This window comes from Hydra vulgaris, chromosome 08 (assembly GCF_038396675.1).
Source record: "Hydra vulgaris chromosome 08, alternate assembly HydraT2T_AEP".
Taxonomy (NCBI): Eukaryota; Metazoa; Cnidaria; class Hydrozoa; order Anthoathecata; family Hydridae; genus Hydra; species Hydra vulgaris.
In genome coordinates, this window is record NC_088927.1 from 24325036 (window position 1) to 24345406 (window position 20371).

General features: G+C 30.0%; 2 protein-coding genes and 1 long non-coding RNA gene across 3 annotated transcripts; all 3 read right to left on the reverse strand.

Annotated features, from left to right (window-relative positions):
- Window positions 1-608: 608 nt before the first annotated feature.
- Window positions 609-2489, reverse strand: LOC136083152 (uncharacterized). The gene is made up of 3 exons (XM_065802557.1): window positions 1797-2489; window positions 1457-1701; window positions 609-1008 (listed from the first exon to the last, which is right to left on the reverse strand). Exons 1-3 carry the CDS (start codon window positions 2487-2489, stop codon window positions 609-611), a joined length of 1338 nt encoding a protein of 445 aa, XP_065658629.1.
- Window positions 2490-3488: 999 nt separating this feature from the next.
- On the reverse strand, window positions 3489-4910 carry LOC136083153 (E3 SUMO-protein ligase ZBED1-like). Its single transcript, XM_065802558.1, has one exon. It carries the CDS (start codon window positions 4908-4910, stop codon window positions 3489-3491), a length of 1422 nt encoding a protein of 473 aa, XP_065658630.1.
- Window positions 4911-6668: 1758 nt separating this feature from the next.
- Window positions 6669-19971, reverse strand: LOC136083697 (uncharacterized). The gene is made up of 4 exons (XR_010639999.1): window positions 19890-19971; window positions 7880-8028; window positions 7621-7787; window positions 6669-7141 (listed from the first exon to the last, which is right to left on the reverse strand). It is a non-coding gene; the product is annotated as an uncharacterized LOC136083697 (long non-coding RNA).
- Window positions 19972-20371: the final 400 nt, after the last annotated feature.

Consider the following 20371-nt stretch of genomic DNA (forward strand, 5'->3'; position numbering starts at 1 on the left):
ATAACGTAAATTATGTTAGCTGTTTCTAAATTTAAAGTAACCATGAGCAAGACTATATTTTTTCAAACCGAGACGAGACGAGAAATTTAATAATTTTTGAAAACAAATTTATTAGAATCCAAGTAAAAAAAAAAATGTAAACATGGTTTTGACAAATAGACACAAATGACATTTGTCAAATGTAAACAACTTTTTCAAATATTAATTCAGAATTTTTTTGCCAAACTTTTCCAACAAGACAATGTTTTCTCTGATTAAGATGATTTGTTCTACTTTTTCTGGGTGTAAGTTGAGTCTGGATGATCGGACGACATTTCCACCTGAGCTAAAAACTCTCTCTCTGATTTAGTTGAACTTGCTGGAGTAGCTAAAATTTGTCTATCTAATGAAGTGAGTTCTGGCAATGTATTTGAATGCAATTTCCACCAATCAAGAATCGGAAAGTCTTTTTTGACATCAGGGCAGTGGTGGATTAAGACTTTTCGGGGCCCGGGGCTATTTAAAAGTAGGAGGCCCCGTTCCACTAACAACGACAAAAATGAGTAAAACAAAGATTTTCTTGAAAACGCTATCACTGATATTTGTTTATATACAAATTTTATATTTATTTAAATTGAATTTAATATTGAATTAAATTGAGTGATTTTTTTTCTGCTTTTCTTCCCCGCAAACTCTGCAATCACATCGCTGAAATCCAAAGTTTCTAATAATTTTGACTCAATAGTTAATCTTGCTATATTACTTAAACGACTATGGACCATTGTTGATCGGTGCATGTTCTTAACTCTTTTAAGAGTAGAGAATGATCTCTCAGCCTCGCAATTTGTTATGGGAATAGTTAGAAACAAGTAATATACTATATAAACATTTGGAAATACATCAATAATATCGGTTTCAACAATCCAATTTAAAACATGCAGAGGAATCAATGTGTTTTCAGTCTCAGATTTATCTTTTTTATGCGAAAAAAACCCCGGAGGCTGCAAATTAATAATGTTACAAGTTGTTCTATTTCAAATATGAAACTATCTTCTTAATCATTTGAGTATACTTCTACAATTTTTTTCGCGCTAACTTGCAATTCTATGGTACTAATAGTTAACAGCTTCGATAGAAATCCAAATAACTTATTTACGTGGTTGTAACCATCACTTCTTATAGTTAATTGTGTAACAAGTTTGTCAATAATGACAAAAAATGTATTCACTCGAAACTTGTCGGATACGCTTAAAGAATCAACTTGGTTTTCTTCGTTGCTCAATTTTTTAATTACCTTTCTTTTGTTCTTATCAGAATAGTCTTTTTCAATAAACGAGCTAAGTTTTTTTGATTCATTCTCAAATCTCGTAAAGTCGTTTCGTAAGTTTTTTACAAAGTCAATTTGTGAAAGTAACATACTGCTTGCTGTATGCAAATCTAATTCAACTTTTTGAAGAACTTGCTAACTGCATTAAACCTCTTAAGTATGTGATGCCAAAGTACAGCCATGAATGCAAACTCTAGCTTAGTGATCTTATTTAATAAACACAAAGCTTCATGACGAGTATCAGATTTTTCTTCTGTATCCTCAGCTATATGACATAGCTCTGCATGAATCCCATCAAAATTTTCTACCAAACTTTTTGAAGCATCTGACCTACATGACCATCGTGTATCTGATAGGCGCTTAATGTAGCATGATTTCTTTTCAATAAATCCCATCTATGTGTTGAAGCTACAAAAAATGAATACAAACTCTGGAGAACGCTAAAATAGTTGATAGAATTGATGCACTCACTGACACTGCACTGCCCTACTAAATTTAAAGAATGTCCAGCGCAGGGGATATAAAAAGCTAATTCACTCTGCTCTTTTAAACGTGCCTGTAATCCAGAATATTTACCAAACATATTGCTTGCATTATCGTATGTCTGTCCTCGACAATTGGTTATATCAATATCATATCTTTCCAGTAGATCTAAAATGTCAGTAATCAAAGATTTACCGTGGCTTTTAATTTGTAGAAAACAAAAAAATCGTTCATACACGTGGCCATTTAGATAATAACGAGATGTCACAGAAAGTTGATCCACGTGAGAAATATCAGGAGTCGAATCTACGATAATTCCCCAGCATTTTGCTTTTTTTATTTCGGTAATAATGTGCGTTAAAACCTTTTGAGACATAATATCAATTAGCTCTTCACAAATAGTTTTAGACAAATAATTTACATTACCTTTGCCTGTATTTGCAAAAGTGTCAATGTGTTGCTTTAAAACAGGATCAAATTGAGTCAACAGTTCTAACATGCCTAAGTAATTTCCGTTATTTGACGATCCTATAACTTCATTATGGCCTCGAAATGCTAAACCTCTTCCGGCTAAAAAACGAATAACCGCAGCTATTCTATTTAAGATTGCAGACCAATAATTAAATTCCCTTTTAATCTGGCTTACCATATATTCATCAACATGAGTATTTTGTTTTATGAATTCTATCCACTTAATCATACATTGAATATGTTCTTTGCTGTTTCGTGGCCGGAAATAGTTTGTTTAGCTTTTTTCCAATTGTAAAAGCCACTTTTGACAAAAACGTTGTCGTAATCGGTTGAAAACAACTTGCAAACGTAACAAAATACACATCCAGTGGATTCAGAAAACATTAATCATTTTTGGTCACACTTTTCGCCATTAATCATCACTTTTTGAAAATATTTAACCGAATAATATCTGTACTGGTTTTTGAACATCTGCTTCGAAGATTCGAAATTAGAGTCTTTATTTTGAAAAAAAGCATACCCCTTGTTTAAATACTTCATACGTTCATTTTCCTTTAATTGTAATGGCCATAAAGCAGGGTCTTCGCGTAGAATGGTATCTAGGAAAAAAAATCATGATAAATAAGCCTAATAAAAAAATAATAACTGACAATTTATAGAATAAAAATATTAACTGCCTAAAAAGTAAACTGTTTGTTTAGCAGATGTTAGAGGTGTCATTAAAGATAGTAAAAATTGGAGTACCTGAGTCAAGCTCATTGTTATGCATTGTAGATTCAACACTTTCAACTTCTTGAATTTCATTTGAAGGACCTTGGCAGGCTACCTCATTTTCCGTGTTATTGTTTTCATCTTTTCTTTCATTGTTTTTATTATTATCTACAGTTTGTGGAGATTGCATAATAGTTTGGTTTGATGAAAAAAAATTTGTCATTTTCGGAAGTTTAGCTACCATTTCCTCTCTCTCTTTCTTCAATCTTCTTTTACAAGCTCCACTTTCATATTTTCTTAGCATTTTAATTATAACTGTTTAACCTGAAAAGTGTTAAACTGTTCTTTTTTTCTCTTTCACGAATTTAGCGCTTCAGCTATTAAATGCATTCACACAAGAACTCAAGAACATTTCGCTCAAAATAGGATTCAGTTCAAATGTTGGCTCTTGTGTTTCAAGTCTGACGTTTAATTTGCGCTTTAATTTTGAATTAGAGGATAAATCTGCTGAAAGGACTCAGGCAACAGGTTGGCACTCAACATTATCCTTAACCTGTGTTGCTAACCATTCTTTTGTTGTTTGAAATTTTTTGAAGAGCTTCAAGTGAAGTCCCTTTAAAGCAGGATTTAAGTAGTTTGCTGCAGCACTCAATAAGTTTCCAGTGTGACAAAGAGGAAATCTTTTCTCAATGCAGCTTTTCAAGTTTTTTGCATATAAGACACCGTAGCCATTTTTTCCATCCGTCTCAATAAATTGATCAATTTTGTCATGGATTAAATAAAGAGAATCGGCGACAGTGTTAATTGTTTGAATAGACTCAACCGACCACGTTTCTGTAGCTTCTTTAAGTGGTGCCAAAATTTCTACTGCTCCTTCGATTGATTTCCACTGTGATGCACTAATGGTCTTTGAAGAAAAAATATCTTCATTTGCACTCTTTAGATGTAGGACAGAAGCCATGCAATCCAGTTCACTATTCCATCTTGTGTCAACAGATTGGCGTAACTGTCTAAAATTGATTCCTTGAGCGTCTGATTCTGATTCAAGCAACTCAGCTGCAACTGTTGACTGGTGAGTTAATGAAGCCAAATCTTTGCATGTTTGCAACGCATCATCCATTCCAGCAGTCATTCCAAATGAGTCTTGAACTGCACATTGCAAAATATGATTGTTGCACAAGTATTGGTCAAGACGCTTTGACAATTTGACTGCAAGTTTCATGTTTCTTGCCTGGTCGTTCACGCAGTACATTGGCAAATCAGCAGGCAAATTTAGTTCTTCTAAGAAAGAATCCAGCTTTCCTTCAATTAAGATACCTGTGTGTCTGCCCGGGAACTGTTGGACATGGGGTGTCCAGTGATGTAGTCTCCAATTTTCGTCAATGGCATGAAAAGTCCAAGAGATGTAGCTGTCCTGAGCTCTAGAAGTCCAAAGGTCAGAAGTAAATGCAGCACTTTTTAGATTTGGCGTAATCTCCGTTATTATGCTCTTCATTCCAGCTTGAACTTCTCTTGACCGAATTGAAAGCTTTCTTGAATAAGTTGTTCTGTGATGAAGGCTCAGTTTAGGGTTTGCAATGTCAAACAATTTCTTGAAACCTCTTCCTTCGACTGCTAAAAAGGATGCCAGATCAGTGCAAAAGTAATCCAGCATTGCAGAGTCAAACGTTTTTTGAATGGAATTGTCTTTGTCATATTTGGACTTTGTTTCAAGCATTTCGACCATGGTTCGTTGTTTCTTCTTAGGAGGAGGAAGAAGAGAGTCGTCAGTTTTTTCAGAATACTCAACGTAATCTTGGCTGTGTTTTTTTTCGAGGTGACGATAAAGTCCGCTTGTGTTTCCATCTTTTGTTTTGAAAGACATTTTGCACGCCTTGCATTCAGCACCGTCACTTGTTTTTTGAAAATATCTCCAGATTTTGTTTTTTCTTGGTGACATTTTTTATCGTTGAAATGAGGCAAGAATATTTCTTTTCAATATGAACAATATGTGTCAAGTTGAATTCCACTGGTAAACTAATGAAATTAAGTCGAAAGTGCACCATTTTATACAAAAAGTTTTTGCATTTAAAATCTAATTAAAAATATTTAAAATCTAATTAAAATTTTTTAATTAGATTTTTTTTTTAAATCTAATTTAAAAATCTAATTAAAAATCTAATTAAAAAATTAATTTGTTTTTGTCAAAAACAAATTAAATTTTTAATTAGATTTATTAAAATAATTTTTTTTAATTTTTTTTTTTTTTTTTTTTTTTTTTCTCTGTTTTAATATAAAATAATATTTTAAAACTTCGTAATATAAAATTTCAATAAATAAAATAAGTAAAACAGATAGGGGCTCAAAGAAGATGAGGATGACAGTACGTTATCGCAATCTTTTCATAGAGCCCAGTCACGGAGTCAAAATCACGGAGTCAAAATATCAATTAATTAAAAAAACAAATTATTAAGCATTTTGTGAATTATAATAATTTTTAATTTGGAAAATAATATAATAATTAAGTCTCGTTCTATTTCTCGCGAGAATTTTCTATTTCTCGTTTCTCACGAAAAGTCCCATTTCTCACGAGAAACGAGAACGAGACGAGATCTCGCTCATGGTTAATTTAAAGTATATTGTTACTGCAGTAGAAAATTCAATAAAAAACGCCCCAAATTAAACACCTGACTTTATTTGTTACAGAATTAAAAACAATAAAGTCATCTATTGAGCATAAAGTACTTAAACTAAATGGTTTTAACCACTATTAAATAATTTATTGATTAATTATATGTTTAGAATTTTTAAATGCTGTTACTATTTTCTTTTATTCACTAAAAACAATAAAATGTTAAATTTTGAAGTTTATAATTCATTTTTAACAAATCGGAACAGTATTTTGAAACAAAATATTTCATTAAAAAGATATCTTCGAAATAAATGATGTGATGGTATTATATTATCGGAATAATTTGTTCATAACATTATAGAAAAACATCTATATTTTTTATAAAAAAGTGTTAATTTAAAAACATAATTTATTTTAAATGATTCTTTACATTGAATACAAATTGGAATAGTATTTCGGAACAGAGGGAGTGTCATTTATATAAAGAAAATTATAACGGTCCTAAATTTGGGCCTTGAAGGTACTTTATATTACGACATTTTTGTCGAGTACACTCTTAATTCTGGGCAGTTTGCATACATTGGAACGCAAAAAAAAACTGCATTTTGCGTTTGCGTTCTAAAATAAAAACACACAGAAACGCAAACGCATTTAACGCAATTTATTGCGTATTCTAACAATAATATAATACAATATTGCGTGAATTGCGTTTACGTAAGTAAACGTAATTTACGCAAATAACCGCGTTTACGCACGCATTTAACACGCACCTTACGCATATAAAATGCGTTTATAAACGTAGCTCTAACGCAACTTACGCGTATAAATGTGTTTGCGAACTTGACACGAACGCGACTTACCTAATCTATTTAAAAAAATGTAACTTTCTTAGAAAAGGCGAATTATTAAGTAGTTTTTTATTTTTTAATTCAAAGATATAATATAATTTTTTATTTGAACCGTTGTGTTATAATTAAAAATATTGTTATTATTGAAATTATAGCATTATATATTTAATTTATTTTTGCGCTTTTTAAGTTCAAAAAATATATCTTTATATTATAAGTTTACATTTCACTAACTGAGTCATCGTTGTCCGAAAAATCATTTAAACTTTCAAAAAGTTTTAAGTTTAGTTTTAACAATGAGCGACTGATAATCGAATCATCATTCATGTTGCCTCGTCTCTTCTCACATACAAAACCAGAAGTACTAAAATATCTCTTTATAAAAGCTGCTGACGATAGAATATTTAGTAAGATAGTTTCAACAAATAGCTTTCGTAACATTGGCATTTTAGAATAATCGAACCAAGTATCATAAGAAGGATACACAGATATTGCAAGTCCTTTCTCTTCGATTTGCTTAAAAAAGTAAAGTTTTTCTTTTTTGATTTCAAGTAAATAAAGTTGTAAATTAGGCTTCCGAGCATTTGGACAACAGATCATCTTCATATGCACTATCGCCACCTTTCGTTTCTTCAACTCTTTCTTCTTGAGACGTTTTAAATAATTGCTTAAATAGTCTGACGAATAAGCTCCCTTCATCACATGTAATAGCTTTTAAATAAATATAACTTAAATAATCAATAAATTCATTGTGCTTACAGTAATTAAAGCTATAAAATTAAAAAAAAAAATTGCCATTTATTTTTGATTTATTGAAAAGTAAAGGTATTGATAATCTTTTCAACTAAATTTATTATTTTCTGCATTGTGACGTCATCTGTTCCATACCAATAATGATGATTTTTTTAAATCACTGTTCGTTAATGTTGCACCGACCGCAATAAAGTCCAACATTTTAGGAGATGTTCATCTATCACTAAATAAAGCGACAACCAGGGCATCGTCTAATTTTTCGTTAATTATATTTGAAAATGGATCTTTAACTATTTTCCTCAAAAAGGAAATATTAAATGCATTAATCGAGCAGTTCGATGTAATAAAGAACTTGATAGCGTTCAAAGTATCGGCAACTAGCACGTTTCGCTTTTTATTTAATTTGTTTAGTGTATCGTTTGAGTCAAACCACTTACCCAAAATATCATGATGTTTTCTTTGTAAGTGCTTCTTAATATCGGATGTTCAACCAATACGAGCTGTAAATTTTTGATAACACAATATGGAGCAAAAACTCGACATCATCTTGTGATTTGTTTGTTCGAGTATGAGATGTAGTGAAATGAAGATATGAAGTATACTCCTAAAATATATAAAAATCATGCGCTACATTGTTCTTAATAATATTTTAAATCTAAGAAAAAGTAATTTAAATACCCGTTCAATTAAACTCACAATAAACTTCTTTTTCGGAAAAATGTTTCTTTGACCAAAATCTTGCATTTTGTTTATCGAATTACACGAGTCTTCAGATAATTTTGCCAAAAGACTATAACCCTTAATCTCGGATCTTGCTGAATAAGATGAGAATTGCTCGAGTCTTCCTGAATAGGAGAAATATTTAAAGCTGAAGTATTATTCGAAGACGTTGCCGATAATTATGTTAACGCTGCACTTGTTGTCCGTTTTATACTATATGTATAAATTGCATATCCTTATATCATACGGAAATGCCAATTAGAACTTTCTTATGCTATAAGGAAATGCCATTAGACATATCCCTTAAAACAAATTATTACGTGGTTTAATATGCTTTTAGGTGATTTTATAACGAATTTAAAAAATAATTATCGATTAAATTTGTTAAAAATGATATTTAATTTCTCATTATAACGACTCTTTTTAAAATGAGTGTATTATATTTTTAAATTGAGTGAATATAGTCAGATTTTTATAATAATTGAAATGAGCTAACTAATTAAAGATATTAAGCTATACTTTTTTCTAAAAATGGTTTTTGTTAAAATAATAGTACTGTACACAACTGAATATTATTGTGTTCAATTTGTGAACGGAAAATAAGTTTTCCTTTGTTTTAAACAATTTTTAAAGTGTGCGTGTGCGCTGACCAATCACATAGTGTTTTTGTGGTTGTTTGCTCGTTTTAAGCAAGCTTTTTATATATAAAATGAAAAAATCATACAATGGGACAATTATTCAAAAGAACTAACTGCCCACGACTAGGAAAAGATCTACAAAAATAATATAATCTCACAAAATTTTACAAATAGAATAACATAGTATTTAGTAAAGATGGGAAAATGGTCTTTTATGTGTCAGGTAAAACGTCCTGTAAATATTGAGTTTTAGTATTTATGTTTTGTTTCAAAAGAAATAAACTTACCTAAAAGTTTTTAAAACTAAATAATCACATGACGTTTTGCCACACACAAAAGGGCATTTTCTTTCACACAAAACTAGCTAATTGCAAATAAACTAGTTTTATTGATTGAGTTTTAGAATTTTTATACTTTGAATATTGTGGAATAAATTACCCACATAACAAACATTTTTTTATTATAATCACAAAAATAATAATAAAGCAACTAATTTTTTTTTACTTCTAGTGGAGCAAAATGTTTCTAAAGGCAAGTCTCTTGTGCATTTGTGAGACCAAGATAGATTAATATTGTTTAATTCCTTATATTCTATTGTTTTATAATTTTATAAAATTTTAACTTTTTTAGTTACTTACTAACAAAATCCTTTAAAAAGTTATAACTTGATTAAAACCAATTATTTGTTTAAATATGTAAATATCTAAAACAATAGTATATAAAAGGAATTAAACAATATTTATTAAATGCACAGGGGACTTGACTTAATGGACATCTTACCCCACCCTATCCTAAACTTGAAAAAATAAGAAAGCGAAAGAAGAGAGTGAAAACAATTGTTAAAAAAAAAAATCAAAAGAAATATTAAACTATAAGGTGCAAAAAACGAAGGGGGAGAAGATTGCGTCAAAGTAAGTAATTTTAGTACATATCGTACATATATATGCGATATATGTATGATCTTTCTCATTGTAAACTTTATGATACGGCAAAGGAAATAGAATATATATATATATATATATATATATATATATATATATATATATATATATATATATATACATATATATATATATATATATATACATATATATATACATATATATATATATATGTATATATATATATATGTATATATATATATATATATATATATATATATATATATATATATATATATATATATATATATATATACAGAGCCGTAACCACCGGGGGGCCAGGGGGCTTAGGGGCCTCCTCGCCCCCTCCCCCAAAAAATAAAATTTAAAATATTATTATTAGGGAAAAACATATCTTAAATATTTTTAACAGATATATTTTCATATATGCAAAATTGTTTTAATACTAAATTTCATTGCAAAAAATGCTTCTAACTTGCTAAACGTAATGATATTCTGTAACAATCAGACTAGTACCATAGAAGCTTGCGTTATTAAGAAATAATTTACACGATCTTCAAAAATCAATTTTTTTTTTATATATTATTCATTATTCATCAAGAGCAATGAGTTTGTAACGCGTGCGGATTTTTTTTTATCTGCAACCTGTTCACTTTTACTGTCAAGACATTACCCAATCGTTAGCTAAAACACAAATTGCCCTTCTCTCAAGCATTGCAACATCATTAGGTTAAGACATCAAAAAATTTACAATCAAAGATCTCATCTTGTTTTTCAAAAGTTTGGATTATACTCACGTGGAAGCAGTTAATAAAATTGATTTGGTTGAGATCGCAAATGAGTTTAGTAATAACTGTCAAACACGAATAAACTTTTTCAGAAATTTCAGTTAGCATTTTTGTAGAGATAAACAATGTTTGACGCAAGTATTTCATTTTTTTTTGTATCATAGATGTGGAGTTCGATGTTCATTAAATATAAATTAAAAATGAAAATCAAAACTTTTTGCGTATTTAAATTTCTAATCTGCTTTTCCTCTATACTTGGCAATATATAGACAGCACCAAGGAATTTGGTGATGATCCTACTTGATATAAGTTTCTTCAACTTTAATTATGCAGAAATTTTTAAAAATAAAATTGTCACACAACTTTCTGCAGCGGGTTCTTGCAACTTTTTTTTTTCGAATTTCAGAACGGTTGGGTACTTTTTGTGGTTTGAAAAATTAAAGACCATGTTTATTTCAAACTTTTACAACAAAACTATGAGAAAATCTGCATCTTTTTGCGCATTCCCTTAGTTAAAGAATTGGGTTAATTTTTAAACTGTTAACCAGTTGTCTTACAAACCCTATTTCCTTCCACTACCAGATTGGCGTTGGTTGGGAAAAACGTTAAATAAAGGTGTAGATTTGTTTTTCCAGCTCTACTACCATTAAATTTTAGCTTTTTGTTGGATTTTCCTAATATTGGTACACAATTTTTTTTGAGCCTTCTTCTTTAGTCATTTTTAAAACCAATTTTAGGGTTAAATATGAAAACTTGAGTATTTATTTAAGGGAGTTTTTTGAACCATACTCATCAAGTTTAACCATAGCAACGCACATAGCAACGATAAAGCTTCTGCTTATCTGCTTATTTCAGAGGCTCACATAAAGTTATAAATCTGCTTATAAAAAAGGCTTTATCTACTTTGTTTTTACTTTTATTATCTACTCTGCTTAAATTAAATTTGACTCAATTGCTTCAAATTATTTCAGTTTTTAAACATTCCTAAAGTGTAAATATTTACTTTGTTATGAATTGTTAAGTGTAATAAGAACATATTTTATCAAATTTTAATAAAAATTAGTCTTAATTATGGGAAGAAAAGATAGAGTCAAGCAAAGAACTAGAGTTACTGGAAAGAAAAGAATTTTTTGTGGTAACCAACACACTTTATCATCACCAACATCAATGACAAACTCAAAAAAATATTCAGACATTGATACTAGTTCTTCAAGATCACCCAGCAAGATTGAATATATTAAAAATGATATTTCAAATAAAAATGATGAAAAAATAAATGGTTATAGAATAGTTGATGTTAAAATTTTAAACACTATATTTGAATTTTTATCTTGTCCACAGTGTATTAACGATAATAGCTTGGTATTGAAAGAAAACTTTGAAAAAAAAAAGGATATTCGAATTTAATATGTTGCTGCAGTGTTTGCGGATATGGAAAAGATTTCTATACATCTAAAGTTTGTTACCGCACTCATGATATTAATCTTCGTATTGTATATAGCATGAGATCAATTGGGTATGGGTATTCAGGACTTGAAAAGTTTTCTGCATTAATGAACCTCCCAAGTCCAATGAGTAAAAAAAATTACAATGGTTCATTAAAGGTTATTACTGGTGCTGTTACTACAGTAGCTAAAGAAACAATGCTTCAGGCTGCAAAAGAAATAATAGGTAATAACAACGACATTGTTAATACTGGACTTTCAACTGATGGAACTTGGCAACGCAGGTGATACAGTTCACTGAACGGAGTTGTGACAACATTGTCGATGGATAATGGAAAAGTGTTAGATGTTGAGCCAATGAGTAGACTTTGTAAGCAATGTCAACTACACGAAGATTTAAAATCTATGAATTCAGAGAGCTACAAAAATTGGTACAAATCTCATAGTTGTAACGTAAATTGTATTGGCTCAGTAGGAAGTATAGAAGTGACTGGTGTCAAATGCATATTTAATAGATCTGTCAAAGAATACGGATTTCAGTATATTAAATTTTATGGAGATGGTAACAGTAAAAGTTATCCAGCTGTGAAATTTACTTATCCTGGTGTTAAAGTTAAAAAGTTAGAATGTGTTGGGCATGTTCAGAAACAAGTTGGGACACGTCTAAGAACATTTAAAAAAGTATATAAAAAACCTCTGAGGCCGTGAAAAGTTAACAAAGAGTCTTATTGATAAGCTTCAGAATTATTATGGGATTGCGATAAGAAGTAATAAAAACAATCTACAAGGTATGAAGAAATCCATTCATGCTACACTTTTTCATGTTGCCTTATCAAAGGAAAATAACTGGCACGCTCACTATCCAATTGGTGAAAACAGTTGGTGCAGATATCAGAAAGATAAAGCAACAGGCAAATCAAGGTACAAACCAGATGCAGGACTTCCACTACCAATTATAAAATATTTAAAACCAATATATGCAGATTTAAGTGAGGAGTCTTTGTTACGTAAATGTTTGCATGGACAGACACAAAATCAAAACGAAAGTCTAAATGCAATTATTTGGGATCGAATCCCAAAAATAAAGTATGTCAGCCTAACACAGTTAAAATTTGATAATCAAAATTGAAAACGTATTTATTTAGCTGGATATATAAATCTGGAGTCATCTAAGAAGCGGCGAAAGGTTCTACGAGGGTAGTCAAAAGCATAAAAGGACAAATATGAAAACTTTGAAGGAAGTCTCCCCTGGGTCATTCTTAAACTTTATTTTAAACATAATTTAGTTCTATTTTTTTTTTTTTTGTGAAATTCTAAATTTTTTTTTCTGTTTTTGCGTTTTTCTCAAAACAAGGTTTTTAAATGCCCCAGCTGTGATAACTTTGAAACCGCCTGGTGTTTGATGATGAAATTTTCAGAAATTGCCCTATTTTATACCTTCTGTGGTTTGAACCTCCACTTTTATGAAATACTTGACAGAACACGTTCTACGCCTATTTCAGTTGCCTAATTTTGACCCAAATTCATTAAACGACAATATATTTGCCCCCTAAAGAACTAACTGTCATATTTTTCATAAAATTTTAGGTTTAGATCACAGTTCAAAGTATTAGTTAAAGGGAATTGCAATACGACAGATTAAATATATGTAGTTCTTCGGATAAGTTAGCCGGGGCATTAACTGTTTTTTGGTTATTTTTTCAACATTTTCTTTTTTTCGTGAACGGACGTGTTTGTGAACGAACGTGTTTTTATCAATCTTATTAAAAAATTAAAATATGGATTTAACATTAAAAAACATCGAAAGGGTAATAATAACAAAGCTTGAAGAACAAAAAACTTTTATACTATCAGAAACAAGCAAATTATTAAAAGAACAAGAACAAAACCTTATATTAATAATAAGCGGAAACTTAAAAATTCTCGCAGAACGAATCGACAAACTTGAATATGAAGCAAAAGAAAGCAATTCAAAAGATGCCATCATTGAAAGAGAAATTTACGAAATTAAAGAGAGCTTGAACTTTCAAGAAGAAAATATAAACAAAAAAATGCAAAAAATTACAACAAACTTGGGGTATGATATAAATTACCTAGTAAAAAAAACAGTGGACTTAGAGAACCGCTCACGCAGAAAACTCGGTAAAAGAAATAATTAAAAATAAACTTAACATATCTGACGAAATTGAAATTGAAAGAGCCCATTGTATGTAATGCAAGAAATGATAAGTTACTAAGAACAATAATCTTCAAACTGCTGAATTATTTAGATGAAACTAGAGTTCTTAACAACGAAAACAAATTAAGAGAGACTGGCCTATATATAAACGAAGACTACGCGAAAGAAACAATAGAACATCAAAAGAAACTATGTGAGGAAGTTAAACGACTTCGTAAAGCTGGTAAGTACGCCATTATTAAATTTGATAAAATTGATTGCAAAGATTTTAAAAAATAAACAGCTCTCTTAAGCAAGCGCATTTTCTAATAAATTTTAATTTTTTAAAACCATTATGGCTAATGAAACAATAGACTTTGAAACACTGCGTTTGAATATTTTTGAAATTGCTAATAAATCTTTACCACACAACCATTATGACGACTTTAGCTTTTTAAACGAAAAATTCTCCGATTCTGTATATTTTGATATACAAAATTTTAAATTTGAACTTAAACCCACTATAAATAACTTTACGGTAATAAACATAAAGATCAGAAGTTTACTTATTAATATAGACAAATTAAAAACTTTCTTCTTGAATGCAAACATACTTTCAGTACGATCTGCTCTACAGAGACATGGTGCTCTGATGAAGCTGCAGAAACAAACTCTGACCTCCAAATTCCAAACTATAAAATATTTTCAATAGAGAGATCAGTTAGCAAAAGAGGAGGAGGAGTTGTAATTTATATACGAAATGATCTAAACATTAAGATAAGAAATGATCTTTCAAACTCTGATGACAATAGTGAGGTCCTTACAATGGAAGTTATTAACATTGCCTCAAAGAACTTTCTAGTTTCTACGTGCTACAGACCACGTAGAAACTAAAAAGTTCTTTGAGGCTTTTGCTTTTTTTTGTTTAAATCAAAGGATTTAAACAAAAAAAAGGAAAAGAAAAATAAATTTAACTCCTTTCCGCATACTGTAGCTTATATGATACAGTTTATAAATTGTGTATCTCTGGATGAATACGCTGAGATTTTAACGGGAAATGGGATTTTTTTATATTTAGGTGAATGTGGCCACCGCACTTGGATTGTTTTTGCAACTTTTACTTTAAATTTTATTCCTTGTGTTATCAAAATGGCATTTGGCAGCAAGTCAACTAATTCTTGTAAGTACATCGTTTTGTTAAGCAATATTCCTTTTAACCATAAAAATTTCCAAAGTTTCTTATACATATTGCTAGTCCTTGTGTGTATTTATTTACTTATTTTTATGAACTGTCATATCTCCGTAACTCTTTTTTTAACTGTATCAGAAATGATACATTTTGCATCCAACGATGCACAACTTTAACCCAACTTTTATTTATGGAGAAAGCCTTCTGGTATCCACAGGGTGCAGGCACCTGTCTTGATCAAATTTATTGATGACAACCCAGATCACTACTCCTCTGATGGAGATTCCAGCGATGAGAAAGATATAACTGATTATGAACTATTTTTGCCGATTTCTTCTTTCGCAACAGTGGTGCCATCTACCAATAAGGCTAATACAAATGAAAAAAAGCCTGCAAAGAACTCTCAGCCATTGTGGAAAGCTGAAAACCTTCAAAATAAACAAGAAGACCACAACTTTAAAGCTAACTACAAACAAAAAATGGACGAACTATTGGATTGTCTTGGTTCAGAACTGTCATACTTTTATCGTCTTTTTCCAAAAGAACTTTTTCAAGAGATCGCATATCAGACAATGTTGTATTCCATGCCAACCAATCCTATAAAACCAGTCGCTGTAAAAGAGGAAGACATAATTAGTTTTTTTGCATACGTCTTGCATATGTCCATTGTCAAACTCCCTAGCGCAAGAGATTATTGGTCGTCTTCCATTGAAATTTCTCATGTAGCTAATATAATGCCCGTCAACCACTTTGAAAAATTGAAAAGCATTATTCATCTTACTGACAACAGCGCTGCTGACAAAGACAATAAACTTTTCAAGATCCGCCCTATTATATTATAAACAAAATAAATAAACAGCTGAACAGTATTCCAATTGAAGAAAGTTTAGCGATTGATGAGCAGATTGTTCCGTTCAAAGGGAGACATTTAATCAAGCAATACAACCCTAAAAAACCGAACAAATGGGGCTTTAAAGTTTTTGTTCTGAGTGGTGTGTCTGGCTTCAGCAATAATTTTGAAGTTTACTGTGGAGGAGGTGACAACATTTGCCTTGAGAATGAACCAGACCTTGGGGTAAGTAGTAATGTTGTCATGCGTCTCGCCCGAATCTTGCCAGATGACGTCAATTATAAATTGTATGTTAACAATTGGTTCAATAATATTGGTTTGAATATTTATATGTTCAAGAGACAAATTCAAATTTTTGGAACTGCACGTAGAAACCGTGTTGGAAATTGCCCAGTCTTATCAGATAAGGAAATGAAGCAAAGGGGTTGCGGAACATTTATCGAACATGTTGCCAAGGTTGACAGAGTTGATGTATCGGTAGATTCCTGGTTTGATAACAAAGTTGTAACCTTGCGGTCCATTTTTATTGGAAGTGAACATTCAATTGAGGTTAAAAGATTTTCAAGAAAAGATATGTGCCATATTAACATTTCCTGTCCGGGAATTGTCACTATCTACAACAAACACGTGGGTGGAGTTGACTTGCTTGATTCCATTCTTGGCTATTACAGGAACAAGATTTGGTCGAAAATATTTTCCACTTGCTTGGTATGTTCGTAATCAATGCCTGGATTCTGTGGCGGAAGCGTAATCCGTCACTCCACTTGTCAGATTCAAATTGGCGGTAGCAGATTCGTTGTTTATGTACAAGGTGTCACTTTAACGAAAAGCTGGTCGTCCATCACGCTTCGTGTTGGTCCAAAAATTCCCATTCCCCATGAAGCAATTCGGTTTGATCAAGTTGGAAATAGGCCCATATTGAATGAAAAGCTCGTTGCAAATATGACAAGTGCTCTGCCTTGACATATTCATTTTGTGAAAAGTGTGAAGCTGCGCTGTGTATTAGTAAGGACCGCAACTGTTTTAAAGCTTTCCATCATTAAATTTTTTATTTATAATGATATCTTTATTGAGTGTATATAACTATCAAGCTCATATTCTAAGATAAACACTCTGTTTAACAACAAACATTAGTCTATAATTTCTTCATAAAGTTCCAATACTGCATGATGTATCATACATGATACAAATAAATATTTTGCAATTTAATTACCTTAAAATAGTTTTTTTTTTTTTTTTTGATGTTAGGCCATAGAATGCATTTAAAATCATTAGTTTAGTTCAATATAAAAAAGTTATGCAAAAAGAGGTTAAATTACCATTAACACCATAATGGCGGAAAAACTATCAAAAAATGCGTTTTTGGACTAAATTTCAAAACATAATATCTTAAGCTAGCCATCATAGTATGACTTGAAATTTTGTGCACTTACTTTAAACACTATTGCTAACTCAAAAACTGTGTTTTGAAGTTTAAGCAAAACGAATAAACGCGAACTGAGGTAAACAGCTTTGAAAAATTCTTGATATTCTATTTACAATATTAATTAAAAACCCTCCTGAAACATAACTATCATTACATTGTTTTGCTTTCTCCTCATCTAGGTGACCTTTTTTCATAACTTTAAAAGTTTTTCTTCTTTTTTTCCTCTTTTCTGATGACTTGCACCTCATTTGACTAACTGTTTTTATATTTTTAAAAGTCACTGAAATGTTTGATACCACACCATATAAACTAAAATATCTAAAACACTAATAACACCCTTTGCACCATCATTATATGATAAAATAGCTGAATATGTTCCCATTTCCAATGTTACTTTGGAAACAAAAAATTTGGTACACGAGTCCAAATAAGTCCATAAGTGCTTCATTAGCATTTTGTGTATTTCCATGTAAACATTTCGATAACAATTCATCTGATTGTTAACTTATAATGATTAGTAGAATTAAATCTTTTATGCACAGAGGTATGCACAATGTAATGATGGGTATGGTAGATTTGGGCCTGTAATTTTTTGATTTAGAGCCCAGTACTTACACCAACTATATTTTCCATGAGGATAAAACTGGTGGCGTGTGTAGGAATCAGGAAAATCGGCAAAGCGGAATAATTGGCATAAACCGCTTTCTTCATTGAATACAAGTTTCCCACATTAGACCTAATTGCAAGACCATAAAAGTTTTGCATTGCAGATTTGATGCAGTTTTTAGTGAGTTTACCTGATATTGCTGATACTGATAGTCTGCCTGATATTGGTTTTTTAGTACCTTTTTGGGCTTTGACAAGATTTCGCAGAAGTATTTGCAACCGTTTATAAACATGTCTAACATATTCCAGTTTTACAGGCATAATACCATACTTTTTGTAGAAATCTGCTACTTTTACATTATTAAAAGAAGACGTATTTTCATCTCAAAAATATTCTTTATATACAAACGTATTTTTTGTAAAGATCTGTTAAACTTAGCCACAGCTCCTAAAGATTCCATACTAATCGATAAACCCTGATTGATTGTGATTCAATTTACACTAGTGATCAACCAACTAACACTAATAGCTCCTCCTTTAGACCTGTACATTTTACATCCATTGCAATGTTCGGTAAAAATCTCTACGCCAATACATTTATCACTACAGACAGCAGTTACAACGCCATTCAACGAACTATGACCTCGCTTTTACCATGAACCATCAATAGATAATCTAACTTCCTTTATTTCAAGAGTTGTTTACTGATTTGGTTTCAGAAGTAGCATACTTTCCTCAGCCGCAATTTTGTATACCAACATTACAGTTTTATTTAACTTATTAAAGCCATAAGGCGACAAACAATAAATGTTCATACTAGTGGAAATACTTATCATCGATTCATGACCAGCACCTATTTTTCCTAATCCGATGACAGCTCGCAGATTGATCTCATCTGGTAATTCTAGAGATAAAAATTCTTTTTTAACAGCAACAATAGGACATCCAATTGTGTTTAAAGAACACTTTGACTCTAGTGAAGTTCAAAAATTCACATTTATCCGAGCTGAACGATACCTTTAACTAGTACAAGAAATCTCATCATCAGGGTTTGATTTAAGAAATTCAAACGGTTTGAACATATTCCATTTTCTGCTCTTTCTTGTAGTACTATACTGTTTATTTGGCATTGCCTTTATTTAATTAAAAAAAATATATATATATATATTTTGATTAAATAAAGGCAATGCCAAATAAACAGAATAGTACTACAAGAAAGAGCAGAAAATGGAATATATATATATATATATATATATATATATATATATATATATATATATATATATATATATATATATATATATATATATATATATATATATGTAAATTATGTTAGTGTATTTTACAAATAGAGAATACAAATAGTAAAAAACACTTATCTAACATTTTTCTTCTACTTGAAGTTTCACCATTGCTGGATCATCAGGAAGAGTTACTAAATCTCAAAAAAAATTAAATTTATAGAAAAAGATATTTTACAGGAAGTTATAAATTATTTTAATTATAAGAATTTTTTTATACTTTTTTTATAATAATTTTTTTATAAGTTTTTTATAATTTTTTTATATTTTTTTTTATAATAATTTATAACTTCCTGTAAAATATTTTTTTCTATAAATTGAAATTTTTTTGTGATTTAGTAACTCTTCCTGATGATCCAGCAATAGTGAAACTTCAAGTAGAAGAAAAAAGTTAGATAAGTGTTTTTTACTAATTTATATATATATATATATATATATATATATATATATATATATATATATATATATATATATATATATATATATATATATATATATATATATATATATATATATATATGTATATGTATATGTATATATATATATATATATATATATATATATATATATATATATATATATATATACATATATTTGTTGAATTTAATTAAGACTGCAGCGTATAAACTTTTTGTTTTAAATATATTTTTGATGTTATTTTATATTTACAATATTTGGCTTACCTATAGCGGTCGGCATCATCAGGTGTAATAAAAAACGTTACTAAAAATTGCTACAAAACTGCATAAATCAAACCGTCGAAAAATGAAGACATTACAGGCGTAAAATAAAAATACTTTTTATTAATAATATAAGGGCGTCAGTTAAAATTTTGACCAAAGTGGTCTCCAAGTTCTCTTGTTTCTATTCATTATATTTTATATAAAAAGAAAAAAAAAAAACTTGAAGATACGAAATGTAAACGTAAAATCTTCTTTAAAAAAAAATGTCAAATTCAAAGGTGAAAATATAATGAATAGAAACAAGAGAACTTGGAGACCACTTTGGTCAAAATTTTAACTGACGCCATTATATTATTTAATAAAAACTATTTTTATTTTACGCCTGTAATGTCTTCATTTTTTGACGGTTTGATTTATGCAGTTTTGTAGCAATTTTTTGTAACGTTTTTTATTACACCTGATGATGCTGACCGCTATAGGTC

Excerpts from the sequence above, each read along its gene's own strand:
- LOC136083152 (XM_065802557.1), bottom strand. The coding sequence starts at position 2,489 with ATGATTAAGTGGATAGAATTCATAAAACAAAATACTCATGTTGATGAA. Across the intron at positions 1,702-1,796 it reads CTGGACATTCTTTAAATTTA|ATGGGATTTATTGAAAAGAA; the intron begins GTAGGGCAGTGC and ends TTCAACACATAG. Across the intron at positions 1,009-1,456 it reads TGGCATCACATACTTAAGAG|AACAACTTGTAACATTATTA; the intron begins GTTTAATGCAGT and ends TATTTGAAATAG.
- LOC136083153 (XM_065802558.1), bottom strand. The coding sequence starts at position 4,910 with ATGTCACCAAGAAAAAACAAAATCTGGAGATATTTTCAAAAAACAAGT.